The sequence below is a fragment of the Orcinus orca genome, chromosome X (assembly GCF_937001465.1).
Source record: "Orcinus orca chromosome X, mOrcOrc1.1, whole genome shotgun sequence".
Lineage (NCBI taxonomy): Eukaryota > Metazoa > Chordata > Mammalia > Artiodactyla > Delphinidae > Orcinus > Orcinus orca.
Window position 1 is genome coordinate 14,045,166 of NC_064580.1, and position 18,539 is coordinate 14,063,704.

At 45.4% G+C, this 18,539-nt stretch overlaps 2 protein-coding genes across 8 annotated transcripts in view; one reads left to right on the forward strand and one right to left on the reverse strand.

Moving 5' to 3' along the window:
• The window catches only part of CTPS2 (CTP synthase 2), a 109,994-nt gene that overhangs the window by 35,049 nt on the left and 56,406 nt on the right, over nucleotides 1-18,539 (reverse strand). The window lies entirely within an intron of this gene.
• On the forward strand, nucleotides 8,767-13,832 carry S100G (S100 calcium binding protein G). The gene is made up of 3 exons (XM_012532937.3): nucleotides 8,767-8,850; nucleotides 9,671-9,814; nucleotides 13,569-13,832. Exons 2-3 carry the CDS (start codon nucleotides 9,680-9,682, stop codon nucleotides 13,671-13,673), a joined length of 240 nt encoding a protein of 79 aa, XP_012388391.1. The 5' UTR covers nucleotides 8,767-8,850; nucleotides 9,671-9,679; the 3' UTR covers nucleotides 13,674-13,832.

An 18,539-nucleotide genomic window follows, 5' to 3' on the forward strand; every position in this document is an offset into this window, starting at 1 on the left:
AGTGAGGTGAGGAGAGGGCATCAGCTTCCAGTTCAGAAAGCTGAGCTGTTTAGCTTTCAGCCCCTTGGGTATTTTCTAGGAAAGGACAGATAAGACTACATTACCTGCCACAGACTCGTAAGAAGTCCTAGGTTGATTCACAGCTACAATTTCTGCTTCAGCTGAAGACAACCTGAACCCTTTAGGAAGACCACAGCAATAAACTCCCCTGGTTTCTTCTTATAAGTGTACTGTGATGCTTTAAGTCAGCCTTACTTCCGGCACTGGGTTTCTCCACTCAGGAAGAGTCTTTTAATGTAGTTTGTTCAGTTATTGGCATGTTTGGAATTCAAGGAATGTTCTGGTATAAACCACTGAAAATGGAGTCAAATGACCCAACGAAGAACAGGAATCCTCCCTTACTGCTTACTTGGGTTGAATCTGACAAACAGAAGGCCAGAAAATATTTCCAAAAGAAATATTTCCAAAAGTTAAATGCAGTGGGCACAGGGCTGCCTAAGGGTCTTAAACACTCCTCCAACATAGAGGGAAGTCTGGAAATTCCTGAAAGAGCAATATGAGAACATTGTTTAGAAACATGAACTATCAGGAGAAACAGCTATAAGAGTTGAGTGTGGTAGACAGGAGGTGAGGATTACTGAATTTTTTCATTATAGGCTTTTTGGAATTGTTGGGTTTTTTTTTTTTTGGAATTGTTGAACACTTAATTACTTTAATGAAAATACAAATTGAAGGCCCAAATAGTGAAATATATTGTATAGGCCTTCCACTAGGGTATTAGTTCACATTATCCCTGCTGTTTTCAAAAGCAATATATCAGACCTTCTGCTGATATGATAGCACAGAAAGAAATCCCAAGGTGTAACTGCCACGGTGACCCTCCGATTAAAATACGCTCCCATAGAAACCACTGGAGAGGCAAAGAAAACGGTAGACAAAAGATGGGGGAGCAGATGGAAGTAGCTTTCCAACTCTAAATGATGCCCTGAACAGCAGTGAAAGGAGAAAAGCAGAGCAAGAACTGACAGGCGGCTTCATCCGGGGATGCCCATCACACACTCAGTGGAAGGATGTCCAGGCCAGGAAGACCTTCAACATGGCAGAAGAGTAAGATGTGGAGATCACCTTCCTCCCCACAGATACATCAGAAATACATCTACACGTGGAACAACCCCTACAGAACACCTACTGAACGCTGGCAGAAGACCTCAGACCTCCCAAAAGGCAAGAAACTCCCCCACGTACCTGGGTAGGGCAAAAGAAAAAAGAATAAACAGAGACAAAAGGATAGGGACAGGACCTGCACCAGTGGGAGGGAGCTGTGAAGGAGAAAAGGTTTCCACACACTAGGAAGCCCCTTCACTGGCAGAAACGGCGGGTGGCCGGGGGGAAGCTTGGGAGCCGCGGAGGAGAGCACAGCAACAGGGGTGCGGAGGCCAAAGCGGAGAGATTCCCGCACAGAGGAACCATGCCGACCGGCACTCACCAGCCCAAGAGGTTTGTCTGCTCCCCCGCCGGGGCGGGCGGGGGCTGGGAACTGAGGCTCCGGCTTCAGTCGGAGCGCAGGGAGAGGACTGGGGTGGCGGCGTGAACACAGCCTGAAGGGGGGTAGTGCGCCACAGCTGGCCGGGAGGGAGTCCGGGGAAAAGTCTGGAGCTGCCGAAGAGGCAAGAGACGATTGTTTCTGGGGGCGCAAGGACCCTCTCTGAATCCCCTCGATTCAGAGCACCGCCTAAACGAGCTCAAGAGACGGGTGCAAGCCGCGTCTATCAGCGCAGACACCAAGAGACGGGCATGAGACGCTAAGGCTGCTGCTGCCGCCACCAAGAAGCCTGTGAACAAGCACAGGTCACTGTCCACACCTCCCCTCCCAGAAGCCTGTGCAGCCCGCCACTGCCAGGGTCCCGTGATCCAGGGACAACTTCCCCGGGAGAACACATGGCGGCCTCGGGCTGGTGCAACGTTCTGCTGGCCTCTGCCGCCGCAGGCTCGCCCCGCATCGTGCCCCGCCCTCCCCCCCGGCCTGAGTGAGCCAGAGCCCCCGAAGCAGCTGCTCCTTTAACCCCGTCCTGTGGAGAAAAGGGAACCCTCTTGCACTGTAGGTGGGAATGTAAATTGATACAGCCACTGTGGAGAACAGTATGGAGGTTCCTTAAAAAACTAAAAATAGAACTACCATACGACCCAGCAATCCCACTACTGGGCATATACCCTGAGAAAACCGTCATTCAAAAACAGTCATGTACCAAAATGTTCATGGCAGCTCTATTTACAATAGCCAGGACGTGAAAGCAACCTAAGTGTCCATCAACAGATGAATGGATAAAGAAGATGTGGCACATATATACAATGGAATATTACTTAGCCATAAAAAGAAACGAAATTGAGATATTTGTAGTGAGATGGATGGACCTAGAGTCTGTCATACAGAGTGAAGTAAGTCAGAAAGAGAAAAACAAATACCGTATGCTAACACATATATATGGAATCTAAGAAAAAAAAACGGTTCTGAGGAACCTATGGGCGGGACAGGAATAAAGACGCAGACCTACTAGAGAATGGACTTGAGGACACGGGGAGGGGGAAGGGTAAGCTGGGACCAAGTGAGACAGTCGCATGGACATATATACACTCCCAAATGTAAAATCCATAGCTAGTGGGAAGCAGCTGCATAGCACAGAGAAATCAGCTCAGTGCTTTGTGACCACCTTGAGGGGTGGGATAGGGAGGGTGGGAGGGAGACGCAAGAGGGAGGCGCTAAGGGGATATATGTATATGTAGAGCCGATCCAGTTTGTTATACAGCAGAAACTAACACACCGTTGTAAAGCAATTATACTCCATTAAAGATGTTAAAAAAAAAAGAACGTCCAGGCCAGGCTCCAGCTGGGAGAACAGAAACACTCCAGAAGGAGGACGGCTGGGGAAGGCAGAGAACACAGGGTACTTCTGGTCAAACCTGGCCAAACCAGTTGCCTGCAGAGTTCTCAGGCTGTCCTACCAGCTCTAAAGATGACAGTATGACTGCCTCTCGGGTTACAACCTGATTGAGCAACAAAATTAAGGAAACGTCTTCGTTCCTGGCATTCCTTCCGCAAAAAGCCTGAGAGATAGGAGAACATCATAGCTTTAAAACATATCTTTTATCATTACTGGGGTGGTTAAAGAACTTCAGATATGCTTTAGCTTTAATCCCAACATTTTCAAAATACCCTAGATTTTGCATCTAAGAGGAAAATGCCTCTTCCATTGCAAAAGGGTTGCCTCGGCCCATTCTGAGTTTGCCTAAAAACAAGCTGTCATCTGATCCCCACTACAGAGCTGTCGTTTCTTGGAACCGAGCCATAGCGCAGAAGAAAAATAAAAAAGGATCAATAAGTAACGAATATTGGTGCTGATAAAGCTTTAGGAGATGTAAATGTACCATGTAAGGATAAACACGGCCCTAATTAACCTTTACCAAAGTTTCTGCAGCCCATGATAAAAGTGTAATGGGTTCAAGACTTCAGGAGTCCTGGGTGCCTTAAACAACAAAGTCTAGGGAAGTTAGGTTCTCTTATCAAAGATGAAATTCCCCCCCTCCTTTTTTTTTTGGCCACGGAGCCGGCTTGCAGGATCTTAGTTCCCCGATCAGGGAACTAAGCCTGGGCCTCGGCAGTGAAAGTGCGGAGTCCTAACCATTAGACTGCCAAGGAATTTCCAAAGATGAAACTCCTAAATGGCAGTGTGGGAAAGAGTGCAAGCCTTCTGACCTACCTGACAGAACCCTGGTAAGGCCAGCTTCTGTCCAGTCCCTTGCCTTTGGACATTTCATTTGGGGACACTAGAGGAGCCTACCTCCCAGCAGACCATCTTCAGTAGCTGGGCAGCTACAGCAGTCTCCATCGTTGCAGACCAAATCTAAACCCTTCCATGTGGCACGCAGGTTCCACCTCATTCAGGAACCGTCTATGCTCTCCCCACATATTCTGACCCGTGGTTTCTACCTCTGCTCCCCTCCCCTCGACGCCACTACATACATACCGCCTCTTCACTACTTTCCCTGAGATGGCTTCGCCCCACCATCCCACGTGGGCTTGCGCTTTAGGGGCACCCTCCAGTTCTCCTCACCGTGTCATACTTAATACCAGTGTTATGCTCACCCTACCAAACAAATGACCTACACAGTGTTCATTCCTTTCCAATAAGCGGTAGGCTGAATAACAGCCCCCCCAAAGATGTCCAAGTCCTAGTCCCCAGAAACCGTGAATATGCTGCCTTCCGTGTCAGCCTGATTAAATTAAGCCTCTTGAGATGGTAAAATTATCTGGGGGTTGTCAGCGTGGGCCCAACGTAACCACAGGGTCCTCATAAGAAGCAGCAGGAGGGTCAGAATCAGAGATGGAAATGTGACAACGAAGCAGAGGTCAGAGAGAGAAGGAGAGAGAGAGACTGGAAGAGGCCACATGGCTGGCTTTAAAGATGGAGGAAAGGGCCATGAGCAGGCCGTCTCTAGAAGCTGGAAAAGGCAAAGAAATAGATTCTCCCCTAGAGCCTCCAGAAGAAATGCTTCTGAGCTCCAGACCTGTAAAAAACTAAATTTGTCACTAAGTTGGTGGTAATTTGTTACAGCAGCAATAGGAAACTAATACAGTCCTTTAACGTATACAAGTTTAACCTCCTCCATCATTTCGTATATGCATCTCCTCTCAGAAACTAAAGTGTGGGCTCCTCACGCACAAGGACTAGATCTTCTTCTCTAGCACCATCGGAGTTCAGCACAATGGCAATTTGGATCAAGCGTTCCATCATTACATCTCCCTGGATTTTAATCAAAAACTAACAGAGGAGACCCAGGGACTGGTCGGTGGGCCTACAAGAAGTAGAGGGTCTCTGAGACCAAGTCGCAGACGGAAGGGGAGAGGGGCAGTTGCCTGCTCTGAGGCCAAGGTATGCTGTGTCCAAGCTCACCTCTCACCTGATACAGGGCCGGTACCTCTCTTCAGCATCAGGGCAGCGTGAGGATGGAATCTACAATGGTGAAAGCATTAAGCAGTCCTAGAAATATGTAGATATTTTCTAGTTTGTTTGTTTGTTTTTGCGGTACGCGGGCCTCTCACTGTTGTGGCCTCTCCCGTTGCGGAGCACAGGCTCTGGACGTGCAGGCTCAGCGGCCATGGCTCACGGGCCCAGCCGCTCCGCGGCATGTGGGATCTTCCCGGACCGTGACACGAACCCGTGTCCCCTGCATCGGCAGGCGGACTCTCAACCATTGCGCCACCAGGGAAGCCCCTCTAATTTTTTTAACTTGTTTTTTTCCACCAGTAAAATAAGGTCTATATTACTTCCACTAGGAAAAGAACATTCTTATACCTTCAGGTGTGATCATGACACTTAAGTCCTGCCTCTGAGCCTCACACTAACATTGACCAGCTCTCCTCACAGAAGCCCTACTCCTGAGACGGGGCAGGTGGCATGGTGGCTGACGGTGCGGGCTGGCTCTGGACTTGAATCCCAGCTCTGCCAGTCCCCAGTGACGTGACCTTGAATGCGTCCTGTCTCTGTAGACTGGAGGTAACAGCGGCATCCACTTCACACGGGTACTGTGGAATTTCTGGAGCTAACGGGTCGGGTAGGGGGTGCAGCACACAGCCCATGGGAGAAAGCAGCCCTCGATAGTCCCAGGCTCTGATAAAGAGGCCTCTGCGAACTCTGGCACCCAGGGCAGAGGCTGGAAACGAAAGGTGAACTCTGTCATGGGCGGGGGGCGGGGGGGGGCCTCCCTTTTAGGGACAGCTGCTCTTTAATAGTCACGGTCTCTCCCAAACCTCAGCATCAAAGACAACACGAGCCCACGGACAGCATTTTACACCCATTTTGCTTCGCAGGGCCTGGCTGCTGACACTACCCTCTTCCCGAGGTGCTTTTTGAGGCACTGCTGCTGTGGCCTTTGAGCACAGTAACCCGGCCACGGAGACCTGTGGTACCCCAAGCTTGTAAAATAAGTTACTCTTGGCTTTCCCAGGAAAAACTGCAGTCTGTCCAAAGATCAAGCAATTGAACGGTGAGGTGAAATAACCTTTGCCTCTCCATTTTTCCATTACCCATCTTGTGCCTGTCATGTTTTCCCCCTTCTCTGGTTTCAAAACGCACTCTTTTGAACACACCCTGTATTTATCGCCCATCTCCACATATTTTTAGTTAATGTTTCATGAGAGTATCTATTGGTGGATTTCACGTTTCCCACTGCAGGTTTACCCTCACGCTTGAGTCCACAGGTAAAGAGAAAAATAAGAGGCGAGAGATGTGACTTGCAGAGGTGAGCAAGTGAAAACATAAGAGGACCAACGGGGTGTTTTTCCCGTTCTGTCAGCGTTTACCACAAGCCTAAGTTCTGACAACAAGCAGCACTGGGCCTGTTTTAATCAGAGGTCTTCCCTTGAAACTAGAGATTTGTAGCCTAAAAGACTGTTAACCAATACTGTTCCAAATGTTTTTCTTAGGGTTCATTTTATATACACACATGCTCACACACACGTGTGTTCATATATACATTTCATGTGTTGTATACAACATATATTATCTCATACAATATATACTTGTTAAAATCATATAGTTATATATTATATTGTTATTAAGATCACATATAGTTATTAAAATCATTTCTTCAGTAGACTCAAGAAATAAAACAACTACCATGTTGATTTTAGCTCACAAGCGGTAATTTGAGAGAACAGATAATTTAAGATGCTATTTCAACAACTGGGGAGATGTGAGTACGGGCTGTGATCATGGCATTGTGGTTGTGTAAGAGAATGTCCTTGTCCTTACAAGATAAGATGCTGAGTTATTTAGGGGGTTAGTGTCTGGATGTCTGTAACTGATTCTCAAATGGTTGGAGTTGGGGGGGTCATCCATAGAAAGAGAAAGCAAATGTGGAAATGTTACCGATTAGTGAATCTGGGCAAAAGGTGGGTTGGTATTCATTGACTCTTCCTGCAAATTTTCTGTAGATTTGAAATTTTTTTAAAAAGATGCTGGCGGAAAAAGATATTTTCATGACTGTTCAACAAAAGCCTCCTTCCTCCCAGGTAAGACAGAGCATAAGTATAAAAACCCGAGAAATTCTCTAAAATCTTGATTAAAATACATTGCCAAAATCAGAACATTTTTGTGTAAATCTTACAGCTAAAAGCAAAATGCCTATCTTTACTCTAAGAAGTGAGTTAATACATAGTCAGTACTGATGCATACCAATGTCAAATAATCTGCAATAAAAGCAAGAATAACATACACAAGACAGCTAAGGTGCATGGACTGATCAGGACTCAGGACTGGTGGCAGCTTTTAAGGAACTCTATATATAAGATTTCACATTTGTTCTCCAAGGTAAATAAGGCCTTCGAATTTTAGAACTGAAAAGCCTCAGAGAGAAATACAGTCCAATACTTTAATCCTGAATTTGTCTGCAATATAACAAAGGGCCATAGAAAACTAAATATAGAAAAGGTCCATAAAAAGTGTGGACATATACAAGTATTTAAAAGCTGATAAGTGCTTTTAAAGTTGATCTGGAACCCCCTTTTGTGAGTTACAATCAGTATCGGATCAATGTTCCCAGGAAATGTCCTAATTCTTTCATAGAACTCTTTCTAAGAGAAATAAATTTAGTCTCCAATTTTAAATCCTGGCAGTTCCAAAAGTTTGAAGTAATTCCAATTGAATAAAAGTAAGTCAAGGGTTTTCACGAGTTTTTAGAATGATTAACAAAATAGATTTGGCAAGGAAAAGAAATAAAAAGCACATATGCGAACAACAAATAATGAAAAAGTTGAAAAATGACCATGCTATTTGGCAATCTTGCTTTGCCAAATGAAACCACAAATAATTGTGTATCTTCCCCCGACTTCTTAAACCTGCTTCTCAATGATATTTTATTCATTCATTCAGTTATTCAAAAATTTAACCACCTAGGGACTTCCCTGGTGGCACAGTAGTTAAGAATCCACCTGCCAATGCAGGGGACACGGGTTCGAGCCCTGGTCTGGGAAGATCCCACATGCCGCAGACCGACCAAGCCCGTGCGCCACAAGTACTGAGCCAGCACTCTAGACCCCACGAGCCACAACTACTAAGCCCGCACGCCACACCTACTGAAGCCCGTGCACCTAGAGCCCATGTTCCGCAACAAGAGAAGCCACCGCAATGAGAAGACTGCGCACCGCAACGAAGAGTAGCCCCCGCTCACCACAGCTAGAGAAAAGCCCACGCGCAGCAACTAAGACCCAACACAGCCAAATTATTTATTTATTTATTTATTTATTTATTTATAAAAAGTGGATGTTCATTAAAAAAAAATTTAACTACCTTATATGTACAAAACATCAGAGGGACTTCACAGGCTACAAGGCAATTCTTTAAACTACGTAGTGTTTGATTATCTATTTCAGCATTTTTTTCTTGATGTGCAGAAAATTATTTTTTTCAAGCCTAAATATGCAACTAAATTGAAAAACAACAACCCTCCGTATTTTAGCTTTCTGAAATGTGAACAGTGAGCAAATATCCTAGTTCCACATTGTAGGGAAAATGTAATCTAAGGGGTAAAGAATCCAAGCTTATACTTGGGACTCTGAACCATTAAGCAACTGTTGAGGTGGCCCTTTATTGGATCTTGCCCTTAATTATGAAGCTCATGCAGTCTTAGGCTTGGGTTTCAAAAACCATTAATAATTACCCTTAAATGGCAAACAAAAGGAAAATTTCATCATCAGGGTGGTGTAGGTGTAAAGACTATAAAAGTCGCAGGATCCTGCTCAGCTTCTCACACTCCTATTTGATTCTTCCAGCTGCCTCACTGCTGGACGACCAGGTAAGTGTGATTTTCGTACTACCTGTAGCTGCTTCTGCTTCCTTTCAGAATGGTGTGAAAGATCACGGTCTAGAGAAAAAGTGGGTTTGTGCCATCTAAAGATATTACCAGTAACTTAAGAGGCTAGAAGCTGTGGTCAGGTTTCTTCAAGACCACAGCCTACAGAGTGCAGAACAGGTACCTAAAAAGTGAAAAATGTCATAATTACTAGTAAAAGTATTTGGCTCCAAAGACTATCTTCTAACAGATATACTCCAAAAACAGACATTTAACAACCTATCTAAGATGATTATTTTTATTTATTTATTTTTTTTGCGGTACGCGGGCCTCTCACTGTTGCGGCCTCTCCCGTTGCGGAGCACAGGCTCCGGACGCGCAGGCTCAACGGCCATGGCTCACGGGCCCAGCCGCTCCGCGGCATGTGGGATCTTCCCGGACCGGGGCACGAACCCGCGTCCCCTGCATCGGCAGGCGGACTCTCAACCACTGTGCCACCAGGGAAGCCTGATGATTTTTTTTTTTTTTTTTTTTTTTTTGCGGTACGCGGGCCTCTCACTGTTGTGGCCTCTCCCGTTGCGGAGCACAGGCTCCGGACTGATGATTATTTTTAAAACACGTTTTCAGTCACTGGTACATTGTGATTCCCACAGTTCCCGCCCCCTCTCTCCTCCTCCTCCTCTTTATCTTCCCCTCTCCCCTTTTCTTTATTCTCTCTCACCTATGCCAAGGAAACAGCCCAAAAGCACTCAACTCCTGCTGGCAATCATCAGTATAAAATACTTCACCTTTTTGGTAAGTTCATTTCTTTCCCAATTTACAGGACACCAAAATGAGTACAAACAAGTTTCCTGAAGAACTGAAGAGCATTTTTGAAAAATACGCAGCCAAAGAAGGTGATCCAAACCAGCTGTCGAAGGAGGAGCTGAAGCTATTGATTCAGACTGAATTCCCCAGTTTACTGAAAGTGAGTATACCACCACAGAGCCCGCTGATGGGGCGGCGATGGTGGGAAGGGAGGAGAGAAGAGAGGAAAGGACGCGGGGAGAGGCTGAGGTCCACGACGAGACGGATCAGAGCTCCATCTGAGGCGGAGCGCCCAGCAGCCCAGGCATGGGCATCACCGGAGGGAAGGCGCTTGAATGTGTGCTTTCCTGCCCTGAGGGCAGGCCACATTTCAGAAGGCAAGTTCCTAGAAAGCATGGACTACGCCTTCTATTGCCCACAGCCTTGACTCAGAACTCCCCAGGACCAGCCATAGTAAACAGAAGCCATGATCGCACTCTTACCGAGCTAGGCCTGGAAGACCCGCAGGTTGCCAAGCAAACACACTAAGGCCTTCAGCCTGGATTCAGCACCCCTGTGCCAGGCTTTAGGAAAACAACGAGGCCTGTACGGTTATAGGAGCTGGACTTGGATGTGCTCCTCTGTAATAGGTAGGATCTCTCAACTAGACCAACGCTTACTTGGCAGTCTGTTAAGAAAACCGGCCTCATGCTGATAAATTGCCCTCTGGCGACACCCATTTCTATTTCAAAAGCATTTACATTTGTGCTAATGAGCAACCATGAGTTTCTAAACAACTTTCAGGAAAGGATTACATTTCCTCAGCCATAAAGTTTCTGATCAAAGCCATCCCAGAGTTATCAACATCAAAATGCGTCTAGAGGCAATAAGGAATAGGGAAAGGTTAATTCTCTTTGCTCCAATACACTCTCTTTCCCTTGTAACTAAAAACCATCTTCAAAATGGAAGCAACTGTGCAACTATTTGACTTGGTCCCTACTTAGCTCTAACTTCAGAATTTGGTTCTCAGTTTTTAACCAGAAATGTCCCTTCTGTCAATATGACATATGAGAAGGTTTCTAGTTTTAGTTGTTGAGGTTTCTGTTTTTAGTACTAAAAAGTGAAGTAGCTGAATTCGATAACCTTATAATCGATATTGTCTTATAGTTAAAATGTGAAATAACTTAAAAAGTTAAAGGTACTAGCAGAAAAAGAGACTTTCTAATCAAAAATAAAAACCAGTGTTTCTGGGCTTCCCTGGTGGCGCAGTGGTTGAGAGTCTGCCTGCTAATGCAGGGGACACAGGTTCGAGCCCTGGTCTGGGAGGATCCCACATGCCGCGGAGCAACTAAGCCCGTGCGCCACAACTACTGAGCCTGCGCGTCTGGAGCCTGTGCTCCGCAACAAGAGAGGCCGCGATAGTGAGAGGCCCGCGCACCGCGATGAAGCGTGGCCCCCGCTTGCCACAACTAGAGAAGGCCCACACACAGAAATGAAGACGCAACACAGCAAAAACAAACAAATTAATGAATAAACTCCTACCCCCAACATCTTCAAAAAAAAATGTTTAAAAACAAAACAAAACAAAACAAAAACCAGTGTTTCTGAGAAAGATTCAACTTTTCAAAAAAAAACAAAAGGAAGAAAAATAATAATAGGAATAATAGAAAATAATAAAAAGAAGAAAAATAATAATCTGACAGGGAAGCCTAGGCAATCTATTCAAACAATTTGTTTTTAAATAAGGTAAGATTGGTGAATTTTTCTGTATTTTTCTATATTTTATGTATTTCCTATAAAAAGCACATATGGGGCTTACCTGGTGGCGCAGTGGTTGAGAGTCCGCCTGCCGATGCAGGGGACATGGGTTTGTGCCCTGGTCTGGGAAGATCCCACATGCCGCGGAGCGGCTAAGCCCGTGAGCCATGGCCGCTGAGCCTGCGCGTCCGGAGCCTGTGCTCCGCAACGGGAGAGGCCACAACGGTGAGAGGCTCACGTATGGCAAAAAAAAAAAAAAAAAAGCACATATGACTTTTCTAATTAAGATAAAGGTAGGAAGACTAATGGTAAGTTGTGAAAAATCTACTTATCAAGTCATGTACTGATTACATTTCCATATGGATTTCTAAGCTATACTGTTTACATCACATCACCTTGTATGGTTTAGAATGTAGCAAATGCTTCAGGAAAACAGTGCTTGGTATTTATAAAACAGATGCTAAATAACTAACACAGTTTGGTCTTGTGAGCATAGCTAAGTGCCAAGTGTCTTTACAGGAATCTTAGGGATTAAAGCATACCTTGATGTAGAGATTTGTTGCACAACAATGTGAACATACTTAACATTACTGAACCGTATACTTAAAAATAGTTAAGATGGGGAATGTTATCTTATGCGATTTTTACCACAATTTAAAAAAATTTTTTGAAGCTGACTTATAAACTAAACTGTTATTTCAATAGGTTTCCTGGGTACTATTTTGCCACAGAGACTCCTAACCTGAAAGTCAGAGTTGTGGCTCAGAACAAGTCTCCCTGAAATATGCCACTTCAGCATGAAGATTACTTGGAACTAAAAAAAATCAAAACCCAAAGATTCAGGGAAAACTCTTTACCTCCCACTCAGCTGCCTAAATTTATACTGCAAAGAACAGAGCTCTTCTTTTACCAGGAAGAGAGCTCTTGCTAGAGATTCCTTTTGTCCTAAGAAATTTATCTGTATAACAGGCCAAACTTTTGTTTTCCAAACATCTCTGCCTACATCTGAATGGCCTTCCTTCCTTTTGTAGCCTTAGCCCAGGATGTTATATAAGCCTCAGTTACCTGGCTGCCCTTTGGGTATCATACTTTTATGGGGTACCCTGTACGTATGTAATTAAACTTGTTTTTCTCCTGTTGATCTATGTCAATTTAATTAATAGACCAGCCAAAGAACCCAGAAGGGAAGAAGGGAAAATTTTCCACCCCTACAGCAGAGACAAAAATTAATTCTGCTTAATTCACTACAGGAATACCAGTAGTCAAAAGGGAGTTGAGCTGAACATGATCTGATGTAACAAGCAGTGGTTCTCTGAGTAGTCAGTCCTGGACCAGCAGCATCCACACCGCCCAGGAACCTGTTGGAAATACAGATTCTCAGGTCCCACCCCAAGCCTAGTGAATCGGAAGCTCTGGGAGTAGGACCACCCATCAGTTTGGGTTTACTAAGGTCAGCATGCCCACCTGGTGATTCTGACGCATGCCAAAGTGTGAGAACCACTGAGCCAAAGTCATCCTGCATAGCATAGCAGTGGGCTGCAACCCGGGGTTTGCGAAAAAACTAGGGTGGTTGCTAATTAAGGGGTTGAGCTCTGGAGTCAGTGTTTGAACCCCAAGCCCTCTACTTACCAGCTGGGGGCGCTGAGCAAGTCAGCGGGTGTCTCAAAGCCTCAGTTTCCTCATCTGCAAAGTGGCTCTCCCCCCCACGGCAGCTGGGAGAATTGCACAGGATAAGGAAAAGCTCTGGCACGGGGCTGGCCCATGGCAAGCCTAGGATCACATGCTGGTCCAGCTCTGGGGCTGGATGCCAAACCAGCTACCAGGGAAATCTTGGAGCAGGGCCCCTCGGCAGTCAAGTAAAGCCCTGGGACTTCTTCTCAAAAGAATGATTTAGATTTAGTTTACATAGGAAACCAATTATTTTAAAATACACATTAGCAATTTTAAAATAATAAATGTATGATATAGTTTTTTTTAAAAAAAGGGTAGGCAGTTCTGTGACATGAAGCAATACTACAACTAAAGTTGGTTTTTTCATCTCTGTCAGTAACATATGACTGAAAACTCGGTTGCCTTCTAGGAACACAGACCCAGTGTCTCTAATTCGGAAAATGTGCAGCAGTAACTGAATCATTTTCTCTCCTCTCTCCTATCCCATCCTTTTTGTCTAAAACCAGGGTCCAAGCACCCTAGATGACCTCTTTCAAGAACTGGACAGGAATGGAGATGGAGAAGTTAGTTTCGAAGAATTCCAGGTGTTAGTAAAAAAGATATCCCAGTGAAGGAAAAAACAAAACAGATCATTCTAAGAACCGAAAGAAGAGTGCCTGGGATGTGGCCCTATTCTGTATGAAACCACCATTGTCTCCACTTAATTCTTTGCAATTGTAATGATCAAGCAGTGAGGTCTAATTACTGAATAAAGAAATCCTTAGACATGTCTTCCCTTGTCAAGTACTGACCCCTGTAGCTTACTAGATTTGAAAGTAACCTTAATTTGATGCATCTAATTTATGGATTTATAAAGAAAAAAAAAAAAGGCCCAGAATAGTTCCACGATCTTGACCAAGACCACAAAGATGGTGGCGGAGAGTTGGAAAGAATTCTGACGAGTCAAACCAACTCCCTCCCTCCACTCGTCCACCAGAATAACCCCCTCCCTGCTGTCCCTCCGCAGCCACGCAGGGCTCACATCATTCCCAACATCAACTCGTATTTCACTCTAGTCAATGGCTATGGAGAAACAGACTTCATAAAACAGACACTTGTCTTTAAAGTCATCTCCCAGCACTGGCTGTGCCTCTTGAATCAATGACCCTTTGGGGGAGCAAAAGGAATGTATGTCCAGAGAGTCAGTTCCATTCCATCACTGAGGGGATGGCCTTGGTTCTAGTATGTGATGTGGAAAATAAAAGGGACAGGAAGGCATAGGGCCCTCCAGCTCTGGCATCCTGCGATGCTGGGACGCTGGGTATCTGAGAAACAGCTAGTCCTCAGGTTCTACTAGTTGAATCCAGCTGGGGGGAGGGAAAGAGGGAGGAGCGTGGGAGAGGAGTAACTTTCTTCTGCCCCTTACCAGACAGTTAAAATGGCAAAGTTAAATCAGTCTAAGTTGGCCACGGCAGCCCACCACAGCAGTGCCCTGGAAGCCAGGTCTTTATCCTGACCACCACTCTCCCCTCCTCGGAAACACCCACAAATCATCAGCACTGCACCCATTCCCTTTGACCAGCATCTCAACCTTTCTGTTCATTATCACCCTCCTAATGAGCCTTGTTAGACATTCTTTTCCCAACTGCCCCTCCAACAAAATTTTAATTCCACATATACATTGTGTGTATACCTGTTTATGTACCACATTCATATCTGTGCTTTAGACATGGTGTAAGATGGTTTTTTGACCCACCACCGCCCCCTCAAAAGCAATTTTAACCCCTGTGGTGTAAGCACATAGGGTAGCACGTCCCCAGAGGAAGAAAACCAGGCATGGCTGGTTTTTTTGACATAAGAGAACCCATTTTTGGCCTAAGCCATTTTGTGATCTAAGCCTGGCCGTAATGCTTGTCCTTGAACAGGTCTCAGTAATTAATGACCTTAAGGAAACAATGAAGGAACAAATGACTGTTATCAGGCAAGAGAAGTAACAAGAGCAAAGATAATATATCACTTGTAAAGACCCCCAGTTCTGTTTCAGCAGTAAAGACTAGCCTGAAGCACTCAACCACCAGATCAACTGGCACCTAAGGGATGATAATGTTGACCTTTTCTGACCCTTGTGACTTCAATCAACTAAAGCTTGGACTGTGTGGACCACCCAAACCCCTTCGTGAATATGCATGTACCCTCAGCTTAAAACTTCCCCAGTTTTCAGGGAGACACTGCTTTGGGAAAGATCCCCGGTGTTCTCCTTACTTGCTGCAAGTAATAGATCCTTCCTCCTCCCACTCTCTGGCTTGGTTGCATCTTTTGGCTCAACACCCACGAAGAGGTGAACCCAGTGTTGGGGTAACATTGGGAGCAATAGCGCATGCCTTTGAACAATGTTCTTCGATGTTTTTATTTTTAACTCATGCTCTAGAGCCAAAATCGCCACACGTTACTTTCTGTAGTTGACATCAGAAAGGTATGGGATTATTTCCACTTTCAAAATGCAGGAAATGACAACCTTGAATGGTTTTAAAACTACACAAGCCCTCCTGAAGATTCTGCTATGACCTTACTCTCAAGCTGAGAAAAACTGCCTGAAAAGTACTGCCTTTGAGTCAGTTTTTTTAACCTAACATATTTGAAGTGTGTGCTGGGTATGTCAGTCAAGTTGGCTGCTGTAATTTTCTCAGTGGCTTCAACTGTGCACTTGAAGGCACTCCAAGGTGGGCACACACCCACTCCCCACCTCGTTCACCCTGTAGGGGAGCAGAATTTGCCCCCCTATGTCTCTTTGGCATATTAATTCTTTTAAGCTGGTTATTTTCTAAGAAACAGCAGACATGGGAGAAACGCTGAAAACCAAGTAGAAGTTACCCTTTTGTAAGAAACATTTACATGCATAAGGAAAATCTCCATTTGTAAGGGTGTCTCCTTGACTGTACCAAGAAGTGGAGGATGACCAAATCTCTAGAAACTTAATCAATGGAGAAGGCAAAGGCTTACATCTGCATGAAAAGCTCACCCTTGTTTACCATGCTTTTCCTGGTCACCTCCCATAACTGACTCCCCACTGTCCACACCCTCTTTTGTCTTTAGCCAAAGATGGTATTCAAGGTGAAAGCCTTCTCTCCCATGTATTCATGTTATTCAACTTTTGTGTGATTTTCTCCTGTTAATCTGTCTCATGTCCATTTAATCCTTAGACCAGCCAGAAGAACCTAGAAGGGTAGAGGAAAATGTCTTCCTCCCCAGCAACCCATAGAGCAGGCAGGGGGCTGTCCATAGGCTGAGGAGTTGCATCTCAGATAGGCAAGTCCTGGTGATGTAAGAATCTAGAACAAGGCCAGCCAGGGTGACCCAAAGTGGGCCAGGCATAAATGAGCTAGGCAGTAGATAGTGACTTGAGGGCAAGGTCGGGGGAGGTCATATATTTAAATTTGCTTGAACATGAGCTAAAAAAAAAAATCTCTGAAAGGACACAGAAGAAACTGAGGCAGGAGATAGGTGGGCTCCAGGCTAGGCATTTACAACTGGCCTCCTGTTCACACTTCCTGGGGTAAGAAGAAGATGAGCTCCAGGCCAGACAATCATTACCAGCCCCCGGTTTACATTTCCTGGGGCAAGAGACAAACGGGCTCCAGGACTACACATTTATGACCGGACTCCTGTCTATATTTTGAGATCTGCACCTCGATATAAGAAACAGGAACAGGATAGATAACCGGACACTGGACACTTTTATGGCAGAGACAGAGAGGGGCTAAACCCTGTTAAAAGATTGAGAGGTCATACATTTCCCATCCTTGGGGCAAGGGAGACACTACGCATGCACAAAAGCCTTCACAGGGTCAAAAAGGCAGGAGATGCCAGACCATAGTAAGTCCTGCTACCTCCCTCCCAGAGGCCTTTGCGATGAAAGCCATCTTGACTGAGGGGTGCACGTACACCCAGGGGAAGGTCCAGAGACAAATTAGCCATGGGGTCAAAACAATACGATTGACCAAGAAGAAGACAAAGACCCGGAAGACTGCCCCCTCATAAAGGGTTTAAACTTCCCAAAGGCCCGACTCTCATGACTCTCTCACTGAGTTCGCCTGTGCTTCCTTCCGCATGTACTCTGCTTTTCCAGTAAACTTTTCACTTTTCTCTTTACCTTCTGCCTCCTCACCTGCATTCTTTCTTGACAAGGCAGGCAAGAACTAGGGACCCAGGCCCTAGCTGCTGGCCCCTGTGATCCAGTGGTTAGGACTCCCGGTCCCGGAACTAAGATCTTGCTTCCAGCTACTGCTCGCTGCCGCTTACTGACGCCTGTGATCAAAATCAAAACTAGTATCAGTGGTCACATGTTAGTATGAAACCGAGTCCCCCTAAAACTGAATTCCCCTGCCGAGTTTATGATTAACCTCTCTATTAAAACCTTTTTCCCCTTTCTCATCCCCTCTGACCTCAATCCTGTGCTAACTGAACAATGATCAACCAGAGTCAGAGGACTAAAAGTGCTCTTGTCCATAACATCCTTAACAAACTCAGGCTGTTTCTCCAGGGCAGGATGAGCTAACAGACTGCCCCCCTCCCCAGGTCATGGACAACCTGGCCAAAGACTCATAAACCTTAGGCATCCTGACTCTTGAAACTGCGATTAACAAATGTCACAAGACAATGATTAGCCCCACCTTCTTTGTCCTTCCCCTTTAAAAACCCCGTAACTCGAAGACCAAATTGGAGGGGATCTGAGGCTCACCTCCCACTCCCTTTCTTGGCACCCTGCAATAAACCCTTACTTTGCTGCAAATACCCGCTGTCAGAGTTTGGCTTTCTGAGCAGCGAGCACTCAACCCCTTGCTCGGTTTCAAGGAAAGGACTGGGCAGATGAGGGACAGAGGTGTGAAAGCCACTTCTCACTTCATATTTTATTGTACATTTTTGGTTTTTCAACCCTGTAAATGTGTGTCCCATCAAAAAGCATAAAAGAAAATTTTAAATAAAAAGAAAACATTTGTGGGCTTCCCTGGTGGCGCAGCGGTTGAGGGTCTGACTGCCAGTGCGGGGGACACGGGTTCGAGCCCTGGTCTGGGAGGGTCCCACATGCCGCGGAGCGACTGGGCCCATGAGCCACAACTGCTGAGCCTGCGCGTCTGGAGCCTGTGCTCCGCGACAGGAGAGGCCGCAGCGGTGCGAGGCCCGCGCACCGCAATGAGGAGTGGCTCCAGCTCACCGTAACTAGAGAAAGCCCCCACACAGAAACGAAGACCCAACACAGCCAAAATAAATAAATAAATAAATAAAATTTTAAAAAAAGAAAACATTTGTAAAATACCATATTGTTGCTTTTCATAATGAGCCTCTTTTCATCCTCTTTCTTATTTGGAATAGTCAGAACATACAACCGTCTAAATTTTGGGAAGTGCATATTGGAACCTATTTCAAACACTCAGAAATTTAACCAGAAAAAAAGAAAAATGAGTTCTAACCCTTCCATCAAGAAACAAAGGAGATTTTTA

What these genes read in the sequence shown, in the direction of transcription:
- S100G (XM_012532937.3), top strand. Translation starts at nt 9,680, where the DNA reads ATGAGTACAAACAAGTTTCCTGAAGAACTGAAGAGCATTTTTGAAAAA. An exon ending in AATTCCCCAGTTTACTGAAA is followed by an intron (nt 9,815 to 13,568) that starts GTGAGTATACCA and finishes GTCTAAAACCAG; the next exon opens with GGTCCAAGCACCCTAGATGA.